Raw genomic sequence first — 22610 nt, 5'->3', positions numbered from 1 at the left:
ACCAAGAGATGAAATGGGGTTATCACATATGAAAATGGGGTGACCAAGAGATGAAATGGGGTTATCACACTTGAAAATTTTTCGCTTCATGTCTGTTGGGCCTGGAAGGGGTTACCAGGTCAAGGAAAATGGGAGTATCACATATGAAAATGGGGTGACCAAGGGTTGAAATGAGAGTATCACACCTGGAAATTTTTTGTTCTTATCTATTGGGCCTGGAAGGGGTTACCAGGTCAAGGAAAATGGCGGTATCACATATGAAAATGGGGTGACCAAGAGATGAAATGGGGTTATCACACCTGAAAAAAATTTGGTTCATGTCTGCGGGGCCTGGAAGGGGTTACCAGGTCAAGAAAAATGGAAGTATCACATATGAAAATGGGGTGACCAAGAGATGAAATTGGAGTATCACATATGAAATTTAGAAATTACTAGGGATGGTGGGGACCTCTATTATTTCTTGACCATATCAGGCCGAGTTATGCCAAACTGTGGGACCCACTGTAGTAACTCAGCAATCGATCCGTTACCGTTTTAAAAATAGGGTGACTTGTACTCCAAAAAAATTATTAGTGTATCAGAATACAGCCACTGTTTACAAAATAGAGTGTATGAGTACATAAAAAAAAATCATATACAACTTCCCCTCAAAAAAACCCACACCCTTACGCAAAGAAGGGAGCTTGACAAGGTACTCCCGACCTCCTGAGTGTTAGTGCAGAAGGTCCAATAGCACTTTCATCGAGGTTCGGTCTAACGACGGGAGGTTCTTTGCAACTTCTTCTATTGTGACCAAGTTGTCGACATCGAGTGCACTTGTAACGTAATCCACTTTTCAACTCGCGGTCTGTTCTTCTCGTACGTGGCCTTTCAGGCGGTCGCTTCGTAAGCGGTGGTAATATTGTCACCAACGGTTCGAGACTTTCATGCCATTGTGTCCGATCTAGTGTTGTGTGTACAACCTCAGCATATGTATCCTGATACCTCTCTGAATCAAAACATTCGTTGCAGTAATCGTACGGATCGAATTCTGTGATGTTAATGGCTGCAATTGCATGTCCGCACGGAAGTCCATATGTTTGGAAGGCACGACAACTACACATTCGAGTTATCAAGTCGACGGAATCTGTAGTTTCAAGGGACTTTACTTCGAATTCATGAGTAGCTCAATAAGCTGTATATTGGCAGCTCTCCCTCAGTGATGACTCCATACGTTCTTCTGCGTAATAAGTCAACTTTGTGTGCCAACTACTACCTAATTTCTGTCGCTTCTGAATGAACTGGGTAGTCTGATGTCGAGTATGCTCTACCAATGATGCAATCAGCAATTTTCTGGCATCCTTCAAGACAACGTTGAAACACTCCGATCTATTCGTAGTCAATACATCATACTTATCCCCCTTGAAATAAAAACTAGCCAGTTTTTCTTCAGAATGTTACTTATCCACTTATGTGCGTGTTCATTCTTTGCCTTAATCTTCTCCATTGTTTCTTTGAAAACACTCTCCCTCAATGTCCTTGCGGCTCTTCAAAACAATCTCTTAAGTAGAAGTTCGAAAAGAACGTATGCAGGGACCAAATGTCCAGAATAAGCGAGCAAATTTATCATCTCCCCTTGGACATAAATCTCTATGTTGAAAAACACGCTTGTAGCTTCCAAGATTTCTGCCATTATCTCAACTGCAAATGCGGGCAATATGCGGTAAGAGTCATCGGCCTTCCCACACTTAATCTCAAGTATGATGTTCATCGCATTGGACGCTTTCCAATAGCTAATAGTTATAACCTGATGCATCTTGATATATTCTCTTATGAGCTTTGTACAGACGTCCTCTGGGCGAGCGAATAAACATAAACATGTCTCAACTACCCAAGCTGCTATAACGAGAGGATGATCATTGTCCCTTATTTTAGTTGTACACGTATTGTCCGCAACAAACGACTTCACTACCACAAAAGTCATATGATTCGCACTCATTATACGCCATTTGCAACCATCTTCCTTGCATCGAACAGAGTACTTTTTGCGTGATGACTTTGCCTTCTTAAAGATGAATCTCTGCCGAATAGCATATTCTCGAACAACCTTCTTGAAGTGTCTCATGTCATAAAACATTGCCCAACTGTTAACTGGTCAGATTTTAATGTATCAGCTTCTGTCTTTTGGGCTCCAACAAACATGCCATCTACTTCCATTAGCCCACTACTGTCACTCAGAACCGATTGAGTACCACCTCTGATAGGAGTACCCCCTATGATAGGAAAGCCTCTGTTGTAGCCTCCATTAAAAGGCTAAGCGGTTGGACTAACAACGATGTTTTCATGATGATCATCCTCGTCCTTTACTTCCTCATCATCATCATCATTTCTTTCTTCTTCATAATCTAAACCCTTACACAGAAATCATTTTCAAAAACATTATTGACGTTCACTTCATGATCTCCGACATTTTGTAACTCATCTAACCTCCAGCAACATGGTTAGCATGCAAACTACTTGCCAATGTTTCATTTAAGTCAAATCGAGACCTGTATAGTTCGGAAATATATAATTAGCATCAATCCATATGATTAATTCATAATTTGAACTATGGAAGTCTTAAAAGATTACCAAAGAACAAAAATACCTTATGCTGCGTTGATCTCCAACATCTTGTAACTCATCTATACCTCTGGTAACATGGTTTGCATGCAAACCACTTGCCAGTGTTTCATTTAAGTCAAATCGAGACCTGTATAGTTCGAAAATATATATTCAGCCTCAATCCATATGATTAATTCATAATTTGAACTATGGAAGTCTTGAAAGATTACCAAAGAACAAAAATACCTTATGTTGCGCTCTCCTGGACTACCTCCTATACTGGTATCAAGGATCTCTTCACTTACAAATTCACTTTCGTAGTCTTTTTGCAAGTCCACTTCAAAACGCGGGCGAAGTTTGACATTTTTCCGTTAGCGTGCACATTCTTGGAGCGGAATCGAAGTAGATGGAATATTAGGATTAATAGAAGTTCTACTAATATAAACATTATTTGGGGGAAGCATTGACGATTTCAATGAATTAATACCATTGCCACTTATGGTTTTCGTTATGTTATTATCACAGAATTGAACATGTCTCTGTCAAACATCCTCAACATTGTTTGAAGGACATCATCATCATCAACGTCGATTAAAGTGATTATATATGGATCAACAACGTATCGACATTTGATTGATAGTAAAACATTCCTTTCTGTTATACCAATTCTTCTTTGGATTGCACTTAGAAATTCATCAAAATTAATTCGGCGGAAAACCGATAACAATGTCTTCCTCCCCCGACATAGTCCCAAGAAACCTCATCCGTCAAATGTCCATCATAGTGTAAAAGGAGAGAAACCATTGATTCGGGCATTTTTCTATAATTTTACAGAGGGGTTCTAAACTCTCTAACATAAACTTCAAGACTCTAAAATGGGCTATAAAGTTGTGGCTTAATGGAGCTTATCTAGGGTGTTTTCAATTGGACAGATTGGAATAAAATATGGTCATGGACTAAAAGGTCAAGTACCTAAATGGGGGTTTTCTTTGGGATTATCAAAACCAAAAAATAAGGGATTATAATTACGGCAGTTATGAAATACCTAGCAACTGTTCAACTCAATGGTAGGGCCATCAAACATTAATAACACTTATAAACCCTTAGACAACCCTAATCACGGTAGTTATGAAATACATAGCAAGGGTTCAACTCAATGGTAGGGCCATCAAACATTAATAACACTTTTGAACCCTTATAAACCCTTAATACACCCTTATACACCATCATAAAAAGACAGAGTTATCAAACACATTAAATGAGATATTAGGGGGTTACAAGCACAAACCTTAAGAAGACAAAAATAAAACTCACATTTTCTCCTTCTTTTTTTGTTCCAGACGTTAATGGGAATTGGGGAAGGTAAAGGGTTGGTAGAAAAAGAAGGGAACACTTTTTTATCCATTTTTTATGGCTTAACGTGTATTTGAGGGTGGAAGGGTATTTCGGTAAAAAATCTTGTCAGGAAAAGCAAAATGGAACCCTTTGACAAGTTTGAAATTCAAAGGGTCCATCTCACTATTTCAGATATTTTGAGGTACCGTTTTACTAAATTTCCTTTATTTTTATAGGTAAAAAGAATAAATTCAAACCATGGTTTTAAATTTCGACCGTAATCCAAAATTTCAGATTTCGGTGGAGACCGACACCGAAATCACCGAAAACCGAAACGGTCATTTATTTCGGCCGAAATTTCGGTTTTTCCAAAATTTGACCCAAAAAATCTTTTTTTAAAAAAAATATTAATTTAATATTTCACCGAAATTTAATATTGAATTTGGGTTTTGTACCAGATTTCGACCTAAATTTTGAAATTTCGGTCAAAATTTCAAATTTTCAGGGTCCGAAACCGAAATTTTAAACCTTGATTCAAACTACAGTTTCAGTTGTTACTGCACAGTTTGGCTGCTGCTTAAATATATCACATTTGAGATTTGTCCACACAAAATTTTTGTATAAACCGGAATTTAAAGGCACAGTTTGGCTGCAGCTTAAATATATCACATTTGAGATTTGTCCACACAAAATTGCACCGCTTTTATTTCAGTTTACACAGATTGCACCAAAAAATGCATTTGGACTAGAAACCCAAACCCAAACCCCTGACTACAAGTCTACAACTTAAAACGGCTGGTGCAATACCGGCCCTCTTTTTTTCACTGGTGGACCCCTGTTTATGAGATAAACCCTCTTTTTTTCTCCTTCTTCTTTCCCTTCAAGAAGGTGATAGATATGGGTTGCTCAAAACTCTGGATCGATACTACTGACTCTCAAAGCTGCAGAAAGATTGATTAACCATAAAGCTTTAAATTACACCAGGAACATATTAATCTAACAGAACAAAAAATGGCAAGTAATATAGGCATCAGACTGACTCGCATGCAGACTAGTGTAATATCCAACCATAACAAGAACAGCTTGATGGTCTAGTTCCACCATTTTACATAAAGATATATAACAGAAACAGCACTTTTAGTCATCCATGTAAATGTATATAGACTGATAAATGCTAACGAGTTTTTGGGGTTCATCTCAAGCCACAACAACAAAGTCACAGTGAAATCAGCACAAACAAAGTCATAGCAGCACATCCGCCTATTTGTTTTAGGGTGAATAGATGGAAATACAAGACTCAAAGAGAAGAGGATGAATTTAGCTTTCAGAAGTGTAGGAACCTTCTCCATTGGATAGGTTTCCTTCTTGGAGGCGCTTCATCTCGTATGCCCATTCCAGACCTGGGCAGTAGTGGAGTGGGGGATTGAACCTGTTGTCATTTATGTCCGGTGGCAAGAATGCTCCATTATCGATCAGGAATTTAACAGCTTCCTTGTTTCGTCCCTTGACTGCACTGTGAAGGGGGGTCCCTGATTCAACCATGAAAAGAAATACAAGAGTATGAACAGATCCACAAAGAAAAGAAAAATACATGAGTATGGAAAGATCCACAAGGACTATCGGAGCTCTTAATCGAAAAATTCAACACTGACAAGGACATGCAAGGGAAAACCAACCAAACTTATACTGGATGGAGAAAAGACATCATTTTCTACTTCTTACTCAGGGATTCCTGATTTTAGTGGCAACCAAAAAGTCCCCAAAAGTGCATGGCGACCAAACATTCTTGGAAAAGGGTAATGAAATCATTTTACTTAGTACAATATTGTCTTGTGGCAACCAAATGAACCCTGAAAGCGAGGTTGGGCAATGGGCCATGGATTAAAATACTAAACAAAGCTCCAAATAAAGAATATAAAACAGGTCCACATAATTACTCTAATCCCAAGCATCCCAAGCCTAAATCACATCAGTATCAGGAACTAAGATATAAATACATCAATCAAATTTAGCAAAGATCTCACATGTGGCACCTTGCATCCACCACCAACAGCCTATGAAGCACAGGTACGGGTACGGGGTGCGGGTACGACACGACATGGGTACGTGGGTACGTGACTTGCCAAAAAAACCGGGTGCGGGTACGTTCAGGTACGCCGAATATAATAATATATTTTAATATTTTAATATATATTTATAAAAATTAAAAAATAATAATTGTAGAGCAATTAACTAACAATAACATCACCAAAATGGCAAATTCTAATATTACTCTTCATTCCATAAGTGATTAAGTTCCATATTTCATAACATGAGGCATCAATACATCATTCATTAGAAAAAAAAGTCTGTCACCAGTGTGTTGACCAGTGCCTAACAAGATGAATAATTTTTAGAGACCAAATTATGAGATTTTTTTTACCGGACTTTTGGGATTTAATAATGTTTGGACACGATAGATTTTATGAACTTTTAAAATTTGAAAAATACCCCACCGTTTGGAAGTTAAGAAAGTTAAAATTTTGACCCGACCCTTTTTCTTTGAATTTTGTACTAGAACTGGAGAGATGACATTTTTTCCTTTTAGATTTGGGTATTGAAACTATTTTTAATAAATCCAAAAGGGGGGTATTCCGTTATTTACATGTAAATCTTAAGTAAATGGACATTTACTTAAATGGTTTACATGTAAATACAGAGTACAGGAAAGTAGAGAAAAGTACAGGAGAGAAAAGAGAAGCAGCAGGAAGACGCAGGACGTGTCGGGTACGCGTGGTGCGCACCCGACACGCACCCAACCACCAAACTAGTTTCTTTTTTTAAAAAAAAAATAGGGTACGCACCCCGGACGTACCCGCACCCCATACGTGTCGGGTGCAGGTGCGGGAGCCCCGGGAGAGTACCCGTGCTTCCTAGCCAACAGCTATCATTTCAAGAAGAGTATGTGAATAACATGGTCAGAGTCGGGCTAACAAACGAAAGTGTGTAAAAGAAACGAATAACTCGCAGCCTATAACCAGGTTCATTTAGAAGTTGCAACTGCAAGCAAACCCATATCAAGTGGACCAGTGAACTAGGTCACTTGAGTGATTGTCTAACTAGGTAAATGGTAGGGCAATAACCTTATCATGTTACACACTTATTTCTATATGCTAGCAACATGCAATATCCACTTTATTCCAGCAATGCCAGCAAATGGAATAACTTTAGTGTGGACAGTGAGACATGACATCCAAAAACATTCCGACACAGGGAGCTCAAGTCCAAGGTAGAATATCCCTCCCACAGCCCAAATTTGTGGATGTGGTAATAGCCTTCTCATATTGACACGTAAGCTAAAACACTAATAGCTTTCAGAGAGTTGGATTGGCCAACATGCAAGGTTACCAATTCCAGTCAAATAATCACTTCAATAACATAAGCACACAGAGAGTGATACTTACAGCCACATGCACCCTTTGTTCTTGCATCAATGTTTGCACCACGTTCGAGTAATTCATCCATAACTTTGAGGTGTCCCCCTTGAGCAGCAAGATGGAGGGGGGTCACCCCCTGTGATTTGGGACCCCATGCAGGAACATTCACATCCATGCCTTCATCCAAGAGCCGCTTCACCTGCAAATATGGATTTGAGGGCAACTGCTTAGTGTATTGAAGGGAGCAGAGAACCTCCAAAACATAAGGCATCTTTGCTGGTTATGTATAACACCACAAAAACATCTAAAACAAAGATGAATGCAAATGGGAAATCTACACAATTTATGTGATCTGTTTTTTAACATCTTCTTGAGGAGAAATTATATGGTGTACGGGGTTACATGCATGTAATGGGGGTACAACAGAACAGAAGTGCCGTCCTTGATATTTGATCCAACAGCAGCCTCTTAAAACGTGTGCTGCTGTTGGATCAAATATCAAAGGTGACACCTTGATTACGTGCAATGCCTGACTGGACACAACATAAAAACTCCTTTTTCAGTACATCGATTTTGTTACTTGAGTTGTAGAAATGCTATAGTTGAAACAGTATCAGTTCCTCTTCTAAGAATCTGGTTGCCTTTGTGTCATATCTCATGGTATGGGGGATAGCCGTAACTAAACCCAGTTTTGGATTTCAAAAAAATGGCAGGTTGTATTGCTGCTCTTTTATGCATTTTCTTAAACATTGTACATATGTAATTCACATGCATGAGTATTCTTCGCGTTATTTCTTCACATGTGTTCCTTGGTTAAACAAAAGAACAATAGAGTGTTTCTCGAATAATAATTAGGGATTTGCTAGGGACCATCGCAGAGGGCATTTTGCGGCAGGGCTGTTGCATATGAGAGCAGCCACACATGCTCAGATTTTGTCTTATTCATTTATTTCACCTGAGGTGGCTGCTCTCGCATGCAACCGCCCAGCCGCGAAATGCTTTCTGCGATGGTCCCTAGAAAATCCCTAATAATGAACAATCAAGCAATAAACCTATGCCACATTACTTCATGCATCCATGATTAATGCTTTTCAATGAAAAATCTGTCACAAAGAACTAATTGGTAGCTAAGTTTTGCCTTATTTCGGAAAAAAGGTACTAATTGACAGTCCAAGACTACCATAATGAGAAATATTGCTCTCGACAATGGGCATTTATCATGTAATTTTAAAATTTGATGTTTCGATCAGGAAAATATCAAGAACATTTACAAACATAGAAACAAAAGGTTTTTGAGGTATCGCTCACCCTGAACAGCCCTCTAGATACCCAATGCATAGTTGGTTGAGTCATCCAACCCATTGGTTCTTTAGGTTATAGGTACGCTTAGGGTTATGGTTAGGGTTAGGGTTAGGGTTATGGGTAATGGTAATGGTTATGATTAGTGGAGGCTTTCAAATGGATGGCTGCAAATTAAACTCCTATAAATCGAATGGTTAGGATTATGGTATGGAGGTGGTTTCTTACGGAACCTTATCTATGTGAGGTCCTATAGAATGAATGGGTAGGATGAGTCAAACAACATGTAGGTGGTGTTTTATAGAGGGTTGCTCACCCTGTGCGATACCTCAGAAAACCTTTTTCCCCATATATATATGGGTGTGTGTGTGTGTGTGTGTGTGTGTGAGAGAGAGAGAGAGAGAGAGAGAGAGAGAGAGAAGTGTTGGTGCGCTTAAGTGGTTATAACGCCTCCCGTTCGTTTAAATGTTTGGGTCCCGCTTAAGCAAACCAATGGGAGGCGTTATAATCACTTGAGCGCACCAAAAAAATGGTGCGCTCAACGTATTCCTCTCTCTCTCTCTCTCTCTCTCTCTATATATATATATATATATATATATATATATATATATATATATATATATATAGAGAGAGAGAGAGAGAGAGAGAGAGAGAGGAATACGTTGGTGCGCTTAAGTGGTTATAACGCCCCCCATTGGTTCGCTTAAGCGGGACCCAAACATTTAAACGAATGGGAGGCGTTATAACCACTTAAGCGCACCAACATATTCCGTATATACACACACACACACACAGAGATAAGAAATTACAATTAACATGATACTTTTGGGATTCTATCTCAATAATATCGTGATAATAAATAATGCATGCCATAACTGAGATAATTCAATTTATCGTAAATACAATATTGTTTCAAATAATTATGGGGATAATATTGCGATCGATTGAATTATCGGAGATAACAGTCAGATAGCATTACCACCAATCCTTTGGACACGGGGAGGGAGAATGTGGAACAGTAGGCTCTAAAGAGTTGGTTGCAAAATATGACTTTTAACCAAGACCCTATAGCGATTGAGACGTGAAACAATAACATTTGAACAATTGGACAATATTACTAGCAACCCTTTCATTACATTGAGAAATTTAAGGAATTCTTTATTTCCATGACATCCCATATATTTGCATTAAGAAATTGATGCCAAAACAGTTCAGGTGAACTTCTGGCGATCTAGAAGCATTAAAAGGGTTTTAACACAATAAAACAGCAACTTGCATTTCCAAAACAGCATAAACATAATGTAAATGATCAAACTCAACAAGGGTTTTCAAAGAAACTCTAGGCTGTAGAGTTCAACCATCAAAAGAAATTGATTCATCCAAACCATGTTCTATCTTTACAACCAGTTCTATTTAGTTCACCTAACTATGACCTATATGATGTCCAATAGGGGTAAGAAGCTAATGGGTGATGGTTTAACCTTTAAACAGGGTAGGTGTTATAAAAGACGAGTGTGGGGGAAAGGAGAAGAAGATGAGTGGGAGGGGAGGTAAGAATTAATGCCCGGGATGGGGTGTGTGTGTGTGTGGTGGTGGTGGTGGTGGTGGTGGGTGGGGGGGGGGGGGGGGGGGGGGGGGGGGGGGGCTCACGGATGCAACCCCAAAGAATATCATCAAAGGGGGATCTTGGTCATAAGAGGAATTTGGATAGAGCCTGCCTTCAACTTGCTCCGGTTTACCAAAAAAATAGTCTGTAAGAAGCGGGGGTATAAAAAGGGGTATGGTTTAAGTAGTGGGCCATGGGTTTTGAACCGATGGGATAAATGAAAAGAAAAGGGGGCTTAGGGGGTTTAGCTCTTTATCCATAGGAGAATGGGTCGTAATCAAATAAAGTGGTCCATAGGTTGATATGAACATTCCCATAGGCCACATCTAGGATTATCAAAGCATGAAAGATACGTCCAAATAAAGCCAAAAAAAAAAAAAACTAAATCTGTCCATGAAACAACTAATCCTAATAATAAGATCATATGACAAAAATTGTGAACGAAAGCAACTAAGCTCTTGGATGCAAGAACGCCTTTCCATGGCGCCTCTTAAGTGCTTGTTAAGAAAGTGGATCCCCATTTCGTTCCGACTGCGAACTATATTTCTCAATTACGCAATTCGCTCATCTCCAAGGTTTGGTGCATGACTTTGATGCCTGGGGAATAACATTTGAAGAGTCACTTTTGATCCATAAGGAGACCTTTAATTCCATCTTAAAAATGGGAAGCTCGGTAAGCAGGGAGCGAGCTTTACTTCATTGGAGTCCACCAAACAAATACGATTGCATGGTTTAATTTTCACCGAAACTGACACCGAATGACCAAAATGTTTCCATTTCCATTCCCATCGAAACAATACCGAAATCAAAACACATAACTAAGCCAAATTGCAAGTGGATTAATGGTATAATATATCAGTATATGTTACATAATTATATTCATTTGAATTGCATGTGAAATGTAGTGTATGTACTGCGTATACATATTTATATTAACACCTCTTGTAATACCTCCTATATGTGCTGGACAACGGTCAACATTACATCTCATAGAATTGGATAATAAGGGTACAGCCTAAAAAAGTGATGAAGTGTGTGGCTACAAATGATCTCAAAGGAACGATTAACGAAACTATCATATGTAAATTCAACTTCAGTTAGAATTAAGTTTTATTGATGATATTTTCGCCAGCTAAGCATTTCAATAAATGCCATAAGCTGCGATCACTTCCGTTTGTCCATCTGTTCGGGAATAATATATGCTACCGAATTGAAGTATAATCCCTATTATGGTCCATAAAGTTTTCCAAAAATGACTCAAGAGTAAGTTAGCTACACAAGTTGGCATGAAATTAGACATCTCAGAGAACATATCAACAATGACAACAATGGACTCAAATCTCCCAGCAATCCCGAGTAAAGATGCATACATGACAGTGTTTTTAGTTTGACACTAATGGATTGAGTTGTCATGCATTGGATCACATCAATTTCTATCCTTGGTTAATAATAGTTACCTATGTTCCACTACGGCCTTTATCATAGCTCGCCCAAAATGACTGCTAACCATCTACTATGACGTTCGGGGATAAAGAGCTTGCGTAAGATTTCTCAAGAACACAAAAGCGAGTACAATAAAGTGAAAATTCATCATGAACAACATGTAACACGGTAGGACCAAAGAATGGAATTGTGGTGCATTGGTCCTTAAGAGACCTAAAAGTAGTCCACTTACACAAGTTACTTCAGGGTTATACTGACTCAAAAACAATGTTAACTCCTTTCCTTTTGGCCTAGCATCCTCATTTATTGTTGCCAGAGAGGTCGGCATCCTTCAACTGACTAGAAGCATCCTTTACAGTGATTAATTTAATCTTCCTACGATCTTTAATGGACATATATGTGTGTTCTTAATAGGAGGCCTTACGATCATACTGCCAAGGACACCCAATAAAACATGGCACACCTTTAATGGAGTGACGTCACACCAAACGATGCCTTTATAAACATTTCCAATGGAAAAGGTCATAAAACATCGTGTTTAAAATAAGACTTTGTGATGCAGGTGAAATCACGTGCAGGGTATGTTATGATAATTGGGTTGATATAGTGAAGTCTAATATGAAAAGATTCACAAGTAATTCCCTTCTAGGCACAAGTAATTAAGAGTAGATGGGAAGAATAACTAAAGTGAATCTAGTCATCTTGGCTTTTCTTGTTTTTCTTTTGAAGGATAGATATTTTATTAATAAGAAACGTTAAAAAACCCGACCGAGGAGGTCCTTTTTACAGATTGTTTTAATGGTCACAGCTCTACTGAAGTTGGATTCAGCAACTTGATCAATATGCTTCTTAAACTAGTTTCTGAGCAACCAATGTCCTTCAAAGCTAGATTTTCAGGAATTATAACCAGTTTTCTAAACATTCTCTCCCTTTTCTGATAGTTTTACGAGGACATGTAGAATCGGCCATGGCAGCAACACACATTAGTTCAAAATCGACCAAAGCAACAACCAGATCTAATGAGATCAGGGACAAATCTCATTAAGATTTTCCCAAATCTAGCTGATCACTTTGAGGAGATGTCTCAGGGAGCAAATACCAGTAAGTTGGAGCTTGCAGATTCCCAAAAGCAAGGCTCACTTTTCTTGGTAATTTTGATCCTAATTTGCATGCATTTCTCTCAAATTCAAAGGTAAAATAGACGAATATAACTTCCTTTTTTTTCCACTGAAAATGAACGAATATAACATTCAATTACTGAAAATGAGATTGAGGACGAAATTATTACCAAAGGCACACGAAATGAAGCACATTCTAGCAACTTGGTAAAATCAGGAAAGTTCTTGCATCTCGTTCTTCATTTGATAACTCATTCAAAAATTCTTCTCCAAATCTTGCATGGTGATGCAAGACCATCAAAATGTGAGATAGATCCTCGATTCACATGGATATAATAGCTTGGAAGTGAAAGGCAAATTTGTAAATTCCAGCTCTCAACCTTCAACTTTCATGGAAAATCAGCAAGATCCTTCTTAGAAAAGAAGAGGAATTTCCCTCCAAAATGGGCTAGATAAAAAAATAATAATAATAATCTAAATTTCGATTTCAAAATCCGAAGTTCTAACTACAAAAGTGAAGGGAAATGGCCATTTATAGCCACTTACACTGACAAATGACCTAACTACCCCAAATATCTCAAAGTGACTAAAAACGCAAGGATAAATGGTAAAAATAATCAAACTATCCTACTTAAACCAAAAGACATAGAAGGACATGAGAATTGGCCAAAATGGCTAAGTCACCCTACTAATACAAGTATATAAATGACAAAAATGACCCTACACGAATGGAGCAATGTCAGGTGCCGATGGGATAAGGAATGTTCGAGCATCAGTTTGACCCCATCTTTGATCCATGAGACACCATATGGCCGAGCTAAAGTTGCAATTTTCAGTTTCAACCTTAGTTATCAATTCCGTTCCGTTCCGTTCCGGCCGGAACGCACCGGAATTCCGGAACGGAATGCCTATATTTTCCGTTCCGGTCCGGATTCCGGTCCGTTCCGGTCATTCCGGCCGGAATGGGCGAAACCCCCTATTCCGGCCGGAATGGGGTTGGAAAGTTGGAAAAATAAAAAAATTCAAAAAAAATCTAAAAAATTACAGAAATGCCCTTATGTCTGTTGGGGAGTGTATTTTACATATTTACCCTCGTTTTATGACGGTGGGGGTGTTGTTTGGAGGGCTATTTTCATCTTTTTGCAAAAAATTAGAAAAAAATTCAAAAAATTCCAAAAAATTTACCATACCCATTGGATTTTTGTTTCCTATTTTTAACTATTTTTTTTAAAAAAATTCCCCTCGCCGGAGCGGAACGAAAAGTTTCGAACGAAACGCCGAACGAAACGGCCGAAACACCGAAACGTTCTGTTCCAGTAGCTAAAACGGAACGGCGACCGGAACGGAATTTATAACTAAGGTTTCAACATATCCACTGTTGGGGGTTCCAAGCAAAATCAAGATCCCACATCAGAAAAAATTAAAGGATGTGGTGGGCTTATAAGGGAATGGGCACCCTCTCCTTAACGGCTAGCTTTTAGGGGCGAGTTCTACCCGGTTAAGGTCCCTACAAATGGTATTAGAGCTCAGGCCGTCGTAACCCCGGTTTGCCTCTGAGGGCGAAAATGTCCCTCAAGGAAGATCTCGGAAACCATGGTGTAGTATCTCGTGGTTCCCATATTACCACCGCGTGGAGGGGGCAGGATTTTCCACGTTGCTTGAGATTGTTGGGGCTTCTACACAAAAGCAAGATCCCACATCAGAAAAAATTAAAGGATGTGGTGGGCTTATAACGGAACAGGCACCCTCCCCTTAACGGCTAGCTTTTAGGGGCGAGTTCTACCCAGTTAATGTCCCTACATCCACCATTATCTACTTTACAAGTTGAATAAGTTGAAAACTTACCCAACATTATCTACTTTTTCCACACACGCACACACACACGCACAAACATTATCTACTTCACAAAATCCCACTCTACATGGTCTATAACGTCTTCTCCATATCAACTTCACAAACAACCCCATGAACCCCTACTCTTTTCCAAGAGTCAATACGAAATTGGAAACCAACGCCTCTCCTCAAAAGCTCCTTAGAAAAAGGAAAAATTTCTTCCATTTTTTATTTGAATGATTACTTTCCGAAATCTTCTTGTTAGATTTTTCTCAATAATCTTATAAATGCTCCTGGCTCCCCACAAGACATAGGCTACCTTCACACTATCCTTCTTAGGAATGAGTGAAATAAAGGTTTCCTAAAGATATTTATAAATTCTTTCCAAATCAAAATATTTGTTCATAAATTTTATGACATCCTCCTTCACTATACCCTACATTTCTTAGAAAAGTCAACATAAATCAGTTTGGGCCCAGGGCCTTTTCCCCGCCGACTGAGAACATGGCCTCCTTAATCTTGTCCTAATCGCTTTTTCTCTTGTGATTTGATTAAACTACAAACCGTCAAGCCTTGATTTACCACCCCCACCCCATTGCCTGTGTAGAAGCCTTTGAAAAACGATACAATGGTGTTGGAAATAACATGTGGGCCCTCAATGGTGTTTTCATCCATCTATAAACAAGTTATGGAATTGAATTTCCTTGCTTGCCATTTTTATGATTTAAAAAAAGCCATCATTTTACCTCCACAGTTCGGCCATAAAGCTTAGGATTTTTGGTGCCAACTAATCTCCACCAGGCTGAGGATCATGTCATACCCCTACTAAAAACTGATTCTCATTCCTATCTCTTGTTGAAGACTGCGGAATTCCTCCTTTTATTGATATTTTCTACGGCTTCGAGCAAGGAAAGAATCTTCCCAAACAACTCAGCCAGCTCATTCATCTTTCACTCCTTAATCTTGCTTCCATAACTTGAAGTATTTTCCCAATGTAAATCCTTTCTAACCTTCCATAATTTCAATTTTCATCCTCTTGCCACTAGACTCTCAACTCTGATTTGAAATCTGGGATCTGCAGCCACACATTGTCGAACCTAAAAGGAGGAATGTTGGTTCTACTATTAACCAAGGATAGCTTGACAGGGCAGTGATTCGACACAGGCAGAGGGAGGGCCCTCTCAATCATATGGGGGAAGCATTGATCCCATTCTTTTGAAACCAAAAACTTGAGCAATCTTGCCAACGTATGCAGAGAGCGAGTACTAGTCCAAAGAAACAGATTACATTCCATTGGGAAAATCACTCAAATAATTTTGTAAATAAAATCATTGAAATGGGTCATCTTGAATGAAAATACATTTTTTTGCCACAGAGACAGGAAATTGAAGGGCTGGTGTTGCAAGTCCACATGGGCCGATGGGGATATCGGTTGTGTTAAAGTATAAAAGATAAACAACGCCTTTCTCCAACAGCTTAAGCTTTTGGAGAAGTTGGTTAGTTAACATGGTATCAGAGCAAAGGTCTCGAGTTCAAACTTCCCGGATAGCAAAAATCCACATGCGATGGTCGGCACAAAGTGGGACCACATGTGCCACGTGTTTGCCAAGTGGGCCACACATGCGGGGGAGTGTTAAAGTATAAAAGATAAACAACGCCTTTCTCCGACAGCTTAAGCTTTTGGAGAAGTTGGTTAGTTAACAGGTTGGATTTCATTGTGGCACTTGGATGGCAACCAAACACCCGGACAATGTGGGTTTGATTCAAAAGATTCCCATTTTCCAGGTTCTCTACATGACAAATGCGGCAACCATACCGAGCTGGAGGTTTACACTTGTAGGACTAAACTTGTTGTCAGATCAGGCCCACAATTCACTTCAGAATAAGCCGCTTTTAAAGCCTGAGACCATGTGGGTGCATAGCAATAGCATCTTATTCCTTTTCTGTTAGCACAGTCATATTTCTTCAGTTAGCAGTTGTTTATTTTATTCATGGAGAAGTTTATATTGGGGAGATGATTTTTTCACCTCCCTGTAGGATAATGCACCCCACTTTTACATGACCTGTGGGCAGACTCTTTAACGCTTTTTGACGCCAAATCACGCTAAAAGGGGGGGCGCATAATCCACAGGCGGGAGGGGGGCGAAAAAAATCACCGCCCTTATATTGTTAGGACTTGCTATTACATAGATAATTTGAGTGGAATAGGAGATACTCCAAGAAGGGGGCATGAAACAAAACGTTTGTAATGAATATTTTTGGAGGGGAAGTAGATATTGAAGGAAAAAAGGAGTTTCAAGAATTGAGTTTTCATTCGAAAATTGCGAGTCTTTTCTATTTTGGTGGCGATACTCCATCAAGAACACCTTCTAGAACTGTGGGATGCTTTTCTAGTTGGACTTATACGTGGTGCGACTCATTTTATGTCTTGTATCTGTTCATTTTCATTAGTCCAAAAACATGTGCGACGTCGAGACTAGTTTCATGCTATTCTAGTAAGCTCCGTGTTGTTCGTTGGCCGTCCGATCAAGAACACATTTCTCGGATTAGCAGCACAAAACCCCTAAAGTCATGATTACTTCTGCGTCTCCCATTCAAAAAACCCAGCCTATCCAGACACGTCCCTCCCAGCCTAGCAAGACACCTACATCTTCATATTACAAAACTAAAATTGAACTTCCATGTGAACAAGAAACAAAAACAAGCATTAAGAGGAAAGAAAACTGACAGCGTCAGAGAAAATATCACTAACAGTTTATAAGCATAACTCGGTGACTCTTTTCCTGCTCACATACATCTAAGAGATAAGGATTCAGTCTCACTTTTGTGGTTGCTCGATTTCTTTGCAATTTGCCTTTAAGTTCTCGGGACTTGGTCAACAAATATGGGTTTCATTGCTCGCTCTGGGCGACCGGTTTTGCTTTTGTTTGTGGTTAAATATCATACACTATTGATACAGATCTATCCACTATTGATGGAAATGTAAACTGGCCTTTCGTATAAGACATGTTTTCTAACTTGTATGTAAGTCATTCTGACAACCTCCTGTTGTCTTATAGTCTTACTTATCTGCCGATAATCATTCTATCCACGCATATTTGGCATTCTACTAGGATTGGGAATGACCTCTAGGCCCTGCTACAATTCCAAACTTGACAACACCATATCAATGGAGACATCAAATCACAGTCACAATAGAACAACATGCAAGGGCAACTTCCTCTTAAGCTAACGGGAGGGAAATGGATTCACAAACTTAGCAAGAGAGCATCAAAAGGAAAACTGACAGCATCAGAGAAAAGTATCACCCTCATACAGTTTTATAAGCATAACTTTGTTATGTTTTCAAAAAGTAGAACTGTTCTTGACTCTTCACTGTGTGTGTTGCCTGTTTCAAAGGGTTCCAAGATAACTTGACACCGATATTCTTAAAACAAGACAGTGTAAGTATTACCAGATCATGATAATCATAACCTAATAATCACTAATTTAAATTCTATCAATATGTAAAGAACATGTGCATTCTCATGAGATAAATTTCATGTGTTATAATTTTCACGACATCAAACAATTAGAATCCCCAAACAAAGACAGACAGAAACAACCATCAGTTAAATTCTCAAATAAATTACATAAACAGCCAAACTGATGAAGAAAATCCATTTGCAAAATAGATTATGAAATTTATAACAATCGTCAAAAGCTATACAAAGATTGTACTAAAAGAATAGTCAAGTAAAACAAAGAATAAATATGAGAATTCCTCTGATCAAAGAGATTAATAAGCAACGAAAGAAACCTCCTTAAGATCGCCTTTCCGAGCACCAATATGAAGCAAAGTCCAGCCCCTATCGTCCGTCTCAAGAGGAGACTTAAACGATCGCCTGCTCGACAATTGCCGCCGAAGCAACGTCCCTTGTTCTTGTTTCATAGCTTTTATCCAATTCACAACTTAATAAACCTCAAAACAACTAGGAAAATCTGAGTACACCAGCCCGAGAAAGGCAAAGATGTTCGTAAACAAGCGCTAATCTCGTAATAAAAGAAAAGAAAAGAAAAGAAAAGGAGATCGGATAACGAGGGTTCTAGGTTTAGGGTTTACATATTTCGGGAGTTTTCCGAAAAAGAGACGATTACGGAGAAAGTAAGGAATGGTTAGCCATGCCGTACGGTGCGAACGGATTCAAACCGGGGCCAAATGCACGGAGATTTTGAAATGGAGAGGCTGAAGCAAGGATTGAAGAAAACTGGAGCAATAAAGAGATTATCATAATGCAAAACCAGAGAACCGGATTAAAGCGGGAAATCGCGGAAGAAATAGTGAGAGATCAAATAAACACGAGGGAAGGATTATCTGTGAGAAATCGAAGGGATTTTCGTGGAAGCATGGATGAAAACGGAGAGATATGAAACCCTAGATTGGGAAGCTCGGCTATTCCTTTTGCTGTACGAGGAAACGGCGAAAAAACAGATAGATGATGATTTTGTTTGATGCGAGGAATGCTTCGGTCGGGCGCGACTTTAGTACAACCAAGGACGCTCACTTTTATATAGTGGCACCCCCTACGATTGATCCGAACTGTCCGTTTGGTAGGACCTATCTTGATTCTTTAATACCCCAATTACGTTCCGATAATAGGGTTCTCTCGTGATCTTACAAACTAGGACTCCGGTCAGATTTTATCTTTGTCATTAACCAGAATTTTAGTTTCCTGCTTTTTTAGTTAGTTTGTGGCCGATATGTATATTTTAGAATCCCGAATTTCCTCAAAATTGTAGTTGGGAGACAAGAGTAGAAAGAGAGCAGCCGATTTCTAGCCCTTCTTTCTGACAGCAAGAGAGCTGGCTATTGTCCCATGCTTCCAGGTTTTAGAAATTGCTGGATGCAGGAGACATTTCTAAAACCTAGTTTTCTTACTTAAAAATCAAGAAACACTGTCAGGACAGCATACCAACAGCTTGAGCATGACCCTCTTTTGCACTGTTTTCGAACTAAAACCTGGATTCTAAAATCCATGTATCCAAACGGCCCCATATTTCAATTAGCAGTCTAAGGTATTATTAGTAGCATAGGACCCTATTTTGATTAAGATTAGGGATTGTAATTGGGAAATGATTTATTCGCTCGTTTGTTTTGATAAAGTTGTCTGACCCACTTGTATTTAACAGCTTGTAAGAGCATTTTTTTAGAACTGTAATAATCTACTGAGAGCAAGATGAGCTTTTAGTTGGTTTAGGATTAGAAGAAATTTATATATATAATATATATATATATATATACACACACACACACACACACACACACACACACACACACACACACAGAGAACGGTTCCTACACATATGTGTAGAGAGTTCTCTACACACTAGCTTAAAATACAGTGGGGGCCCACATTGTTTGGGTGATCCAAGCCATCCATTTTAAAGGCCCTCACATAGATAGGGTGTCTACAAAAAATCAGATCCATAGGATCATCCCAACCCTACGATTTGTGGAGGTAAAATGGATGTCTTTAAACCTTCACAAATTAGTCCAATTTTTGCCTCCACAGTTCGAATGGTTAGGATGATCCTCTGGATCTGATTTTTTGTGGACACCCTATCTATGTGAGGGCCTTAAAAATGAATGGTTTGGATTACCCAAATAATGTGACCCCCACTGTATTTTAAGCTAGTGTGTAGATAACTTATCTACACATGTGTGTAGGAACCGTTCTCTCATGATTGTGAGCTTTGAAGCTCATATAGCTTATATGAGCTTGAGGGCCCAAACACATGGGTCCCATATTTTTTGTGGTGATCCAAACCATTCATTTACAAGGCCCCATCATAGATAGGGCCGTGTACCAAAAATCAGCTCCATTGGATCATCCGAACCCCTCTAAAAGCGGAGGGCAAAAATGGGCAGATTTGTGGCAAACGGTGTCTGTCCATTTTGCCCTACACTTTTGTATGGGTTAGGATGATCATATGGAGCTGATTTTTTGTACACACCATATCTATGTAAGGGCCTTTCAAATGAATACTTTGGATCATCCTAATAATGTGGGCCCACATGTGTTTCACCCTCAAGCTCATATAAGCTATATGACCTTAAAGCTCACAATATATATATATATATATATATATATATATATATGAGGAAAGTGAAGCTACACCGCCGGCTTAAAATACAATGGGCCCACATTGTTTTGGTGATCCAAACCATTCATTTGATTGGCCCTCACATAGATAGGGTGTCCGCCAAAAATCAGCTCCATAGGATCATCCCAACCCTTCAAACTGTAGAGGCAAAAATGGACAAATTTGTGAAGGTTTTTACACGTTCATTTTTGCCTCCACAAATCGTAGGGTTGGGATGATCCTATGGAGCTGATTTTTGGTGGACACCCTATCTATGTGAGGGCCAATCAAATGAATTCTTTGGATCACTAAAACTTGGTGGGCCCATTGTATTTTAAGCCGGCGGTGTAGCTTCACTTTCCTCTATATATATATATATGAGAGAATATTTCCTACACACTTGTGTAGGTAAGTTACCTACACACTACCTTAAAATACAGTGGGGGCCCACATTGTTTGGGTGATCCAAACAATTCATTTGAATGGTCCTCACATAGATAGGGTGTCTACAAAAAATCAGATCCTTAGGATCATCACAACCCTACGATTTGTGGAGGTAAAATGGACGTGTATAAACCTTCACAAATCAGTCCATTTTTTGCCTCCATAGTTTGAATGGTTAGGATAATCCTATGGATCTGATTTTTTGTGGACACCCTATCTATGTGAAGATCATTCAAATGAATGGTTTGAATCACCCAAACAATGTGGGCCCCCACTGTATTTTAAGGTAGTGTGTAGGTAACTTACCTACACAAGTGTGTAGGAAATGTTCTCTCATATATATATATATATATATATTATATATATATATATATATAGAGGAAAGTGTTGGTGAGCTTAAGCTCACCAAACTTATGGTGCGCTTAAGCTCCCCAATCACATGGGTCCCACATTTTCTGTGGTGATTGTAGACACCCCATTTTGACCGTACCTTGAGCCTCCCGTGTTTGAGCAAAAATCCAACCAAATCAATCAGCTAGGATCCCAAACTCCACCATTAGCTAGGTCAAGGTCCCAGCTAGGTCCCTGTAAATTTTCGTCGAAATCCGAGCGCATTTGCCTGGTAAACGAGCCGAGGGAATGCCTTAGTATAAACCGGCAAGAGGGGGGTGGATTATCCTAGATGGGGCTGTCCAAGGTAATAGAGGGGGTGCGAATTTAGCTTTTTCTTATATAAAACCTGTTTTTCGTTACAAACAGAGGAGACTTCATTTTTTTCTAAAAAAAAATCTACAGAGAGAGAGAGGGAGAAAACCAAAACCCAAACCCTTTTCTTTTCTTCTCCGATCATAACCCCGGCCAATCCTCTCCGGCCGATCTCTAAATTTTTTATCGGAGCTCCGATTATGTTCCTCCTTGTTATTACCTCTATTCCTATCATTTTTTTTTTCCATTTTTTCTCTTCAAATCTTAGCTCCCCGTCGAGCATCACCTTCTCCGACGGGAGCTCCGGCGAGCTCCAATCCAAACCTCCGGCCATGGCCTTCCTTCTATTATCTCTAGATCCGAACTTTTCATCTCCCTTTTCTCTCAGATCTGCTACTTTTTTCAGCAGATTTTCGTTTTTTTAATCCGATCGGAGGATTATTCTCAGATCTGAGAAGCAGAGAGAGAGAGTTCGCCATGGCCTGTTCATCAGCTACATTCATTATCTCCTGCAAATCTACAACTCCCATGGCTTCTCTAGCACCTCCCAAAGCTTTCTCCCAAACCCTAGCTTGCTTATCCTTGTTCTCCAATCCAGATCCGTCAAAGCTCCGGTGAACTCCATTGATTCCGGCTAGCTCCTATGCTCCGGCTAGGATTAAGCCACAGAAATAACTTCAAAAGGGCGGATGTGTTGTTTGAACC

The 22610-nt window shown here is 39.3% G+C and overlaps 2 protein-coding genes across 2 annotated transcripts; both read right to left on the bottom strand.

Moving 5' to 3' along the window:
* Positions 1-665: 665 nt before the first annotated feature.
* LOC143876881 (uncharacterized) lies at positions 666-1103 on the bottom strand. The gene has a single exon (XM_077378561.1). It carries the CDS (start codon positions 1101-1103, stop codon positions 666-668), a length of 438 nt encoding a protein of 145 aa, XP_077234676.1.
* Positions 1104-4860: 3757 nt separating this feature from the next.
* On the bottom strand, positions 4861-19160 carry LOC143876995 (phytochrome-interacting ankyrin-repeat protein 1-like). The gene is made up of 3 exons (XM_077378692.1): positions 18433-19160; positions 7362-7533; positions 4861-5447 (listed from the first exon to the last, which is right to left on the bottom strand). Exons 1-3 carry the CDS (start codon positions 18562-18564, stop codon positions 5236-5238), a joined length of 516 nt encoding a protein of 171 aa, XP_077234807.1. The 5' UTR covers positions 18565-19160; the 3' UTR covers positions 4861-5235.
* Between the last annotated feature and the right edge of the window lie 3450 nt (positions 19161-22610).

Source organism: Tasmannia lanceolata, unplaced genomic scaffold, assembly GCF_043159265.1.
Source record: "Tasmannia lanceolata isolate RefF3 unplaced genomic scaffold, GAP_Taslan_0.1 ptg000005l, whole genome shotgun sequence".
Classification (NCBI taxonomy): Eukaryota; Viridiplantae; Streptophyta; class Magnoliopsida; order Canellales; family Winteraceae; genus Tasmannia; species Tasmannia lanceolata.
This window is presented reverse-complemented; position numbering and strand designations above follow the sequence as displayed.

Bases quoted from the DNA above. Each gene is read 5' to 3' on its own strand.
- LOC143876881 (XM_077378561.1), bottom strand. From the start codon at position 1,103: ATGTGTAGTTGTCGTGCCTTCCAAACATATGGACTTCCGTGCGGACAT.
- LOC143876995 (XM_077378692.1), bottom strand. From the start codon at position 18,564: ATGAAACAAGAACAAGGGACGTTGCTTCGGCGGCAATTGTCGAGCAGG. The intron at 7,534-18,432 runs GTTTCTTTCGTT...CCATATTTGCAG, and splicing joins GGAAAGGCGATCTTAAGGAG to GTGAAGCGGCTCTTGGATGA. The intron at 5,448-7,361 runs GTAAGTATCACT...TGGTTGAATCAG, and splicing joins AACAAAGGGTGCATGTGGCT to GGACCCCCCTTCACAGTGCA.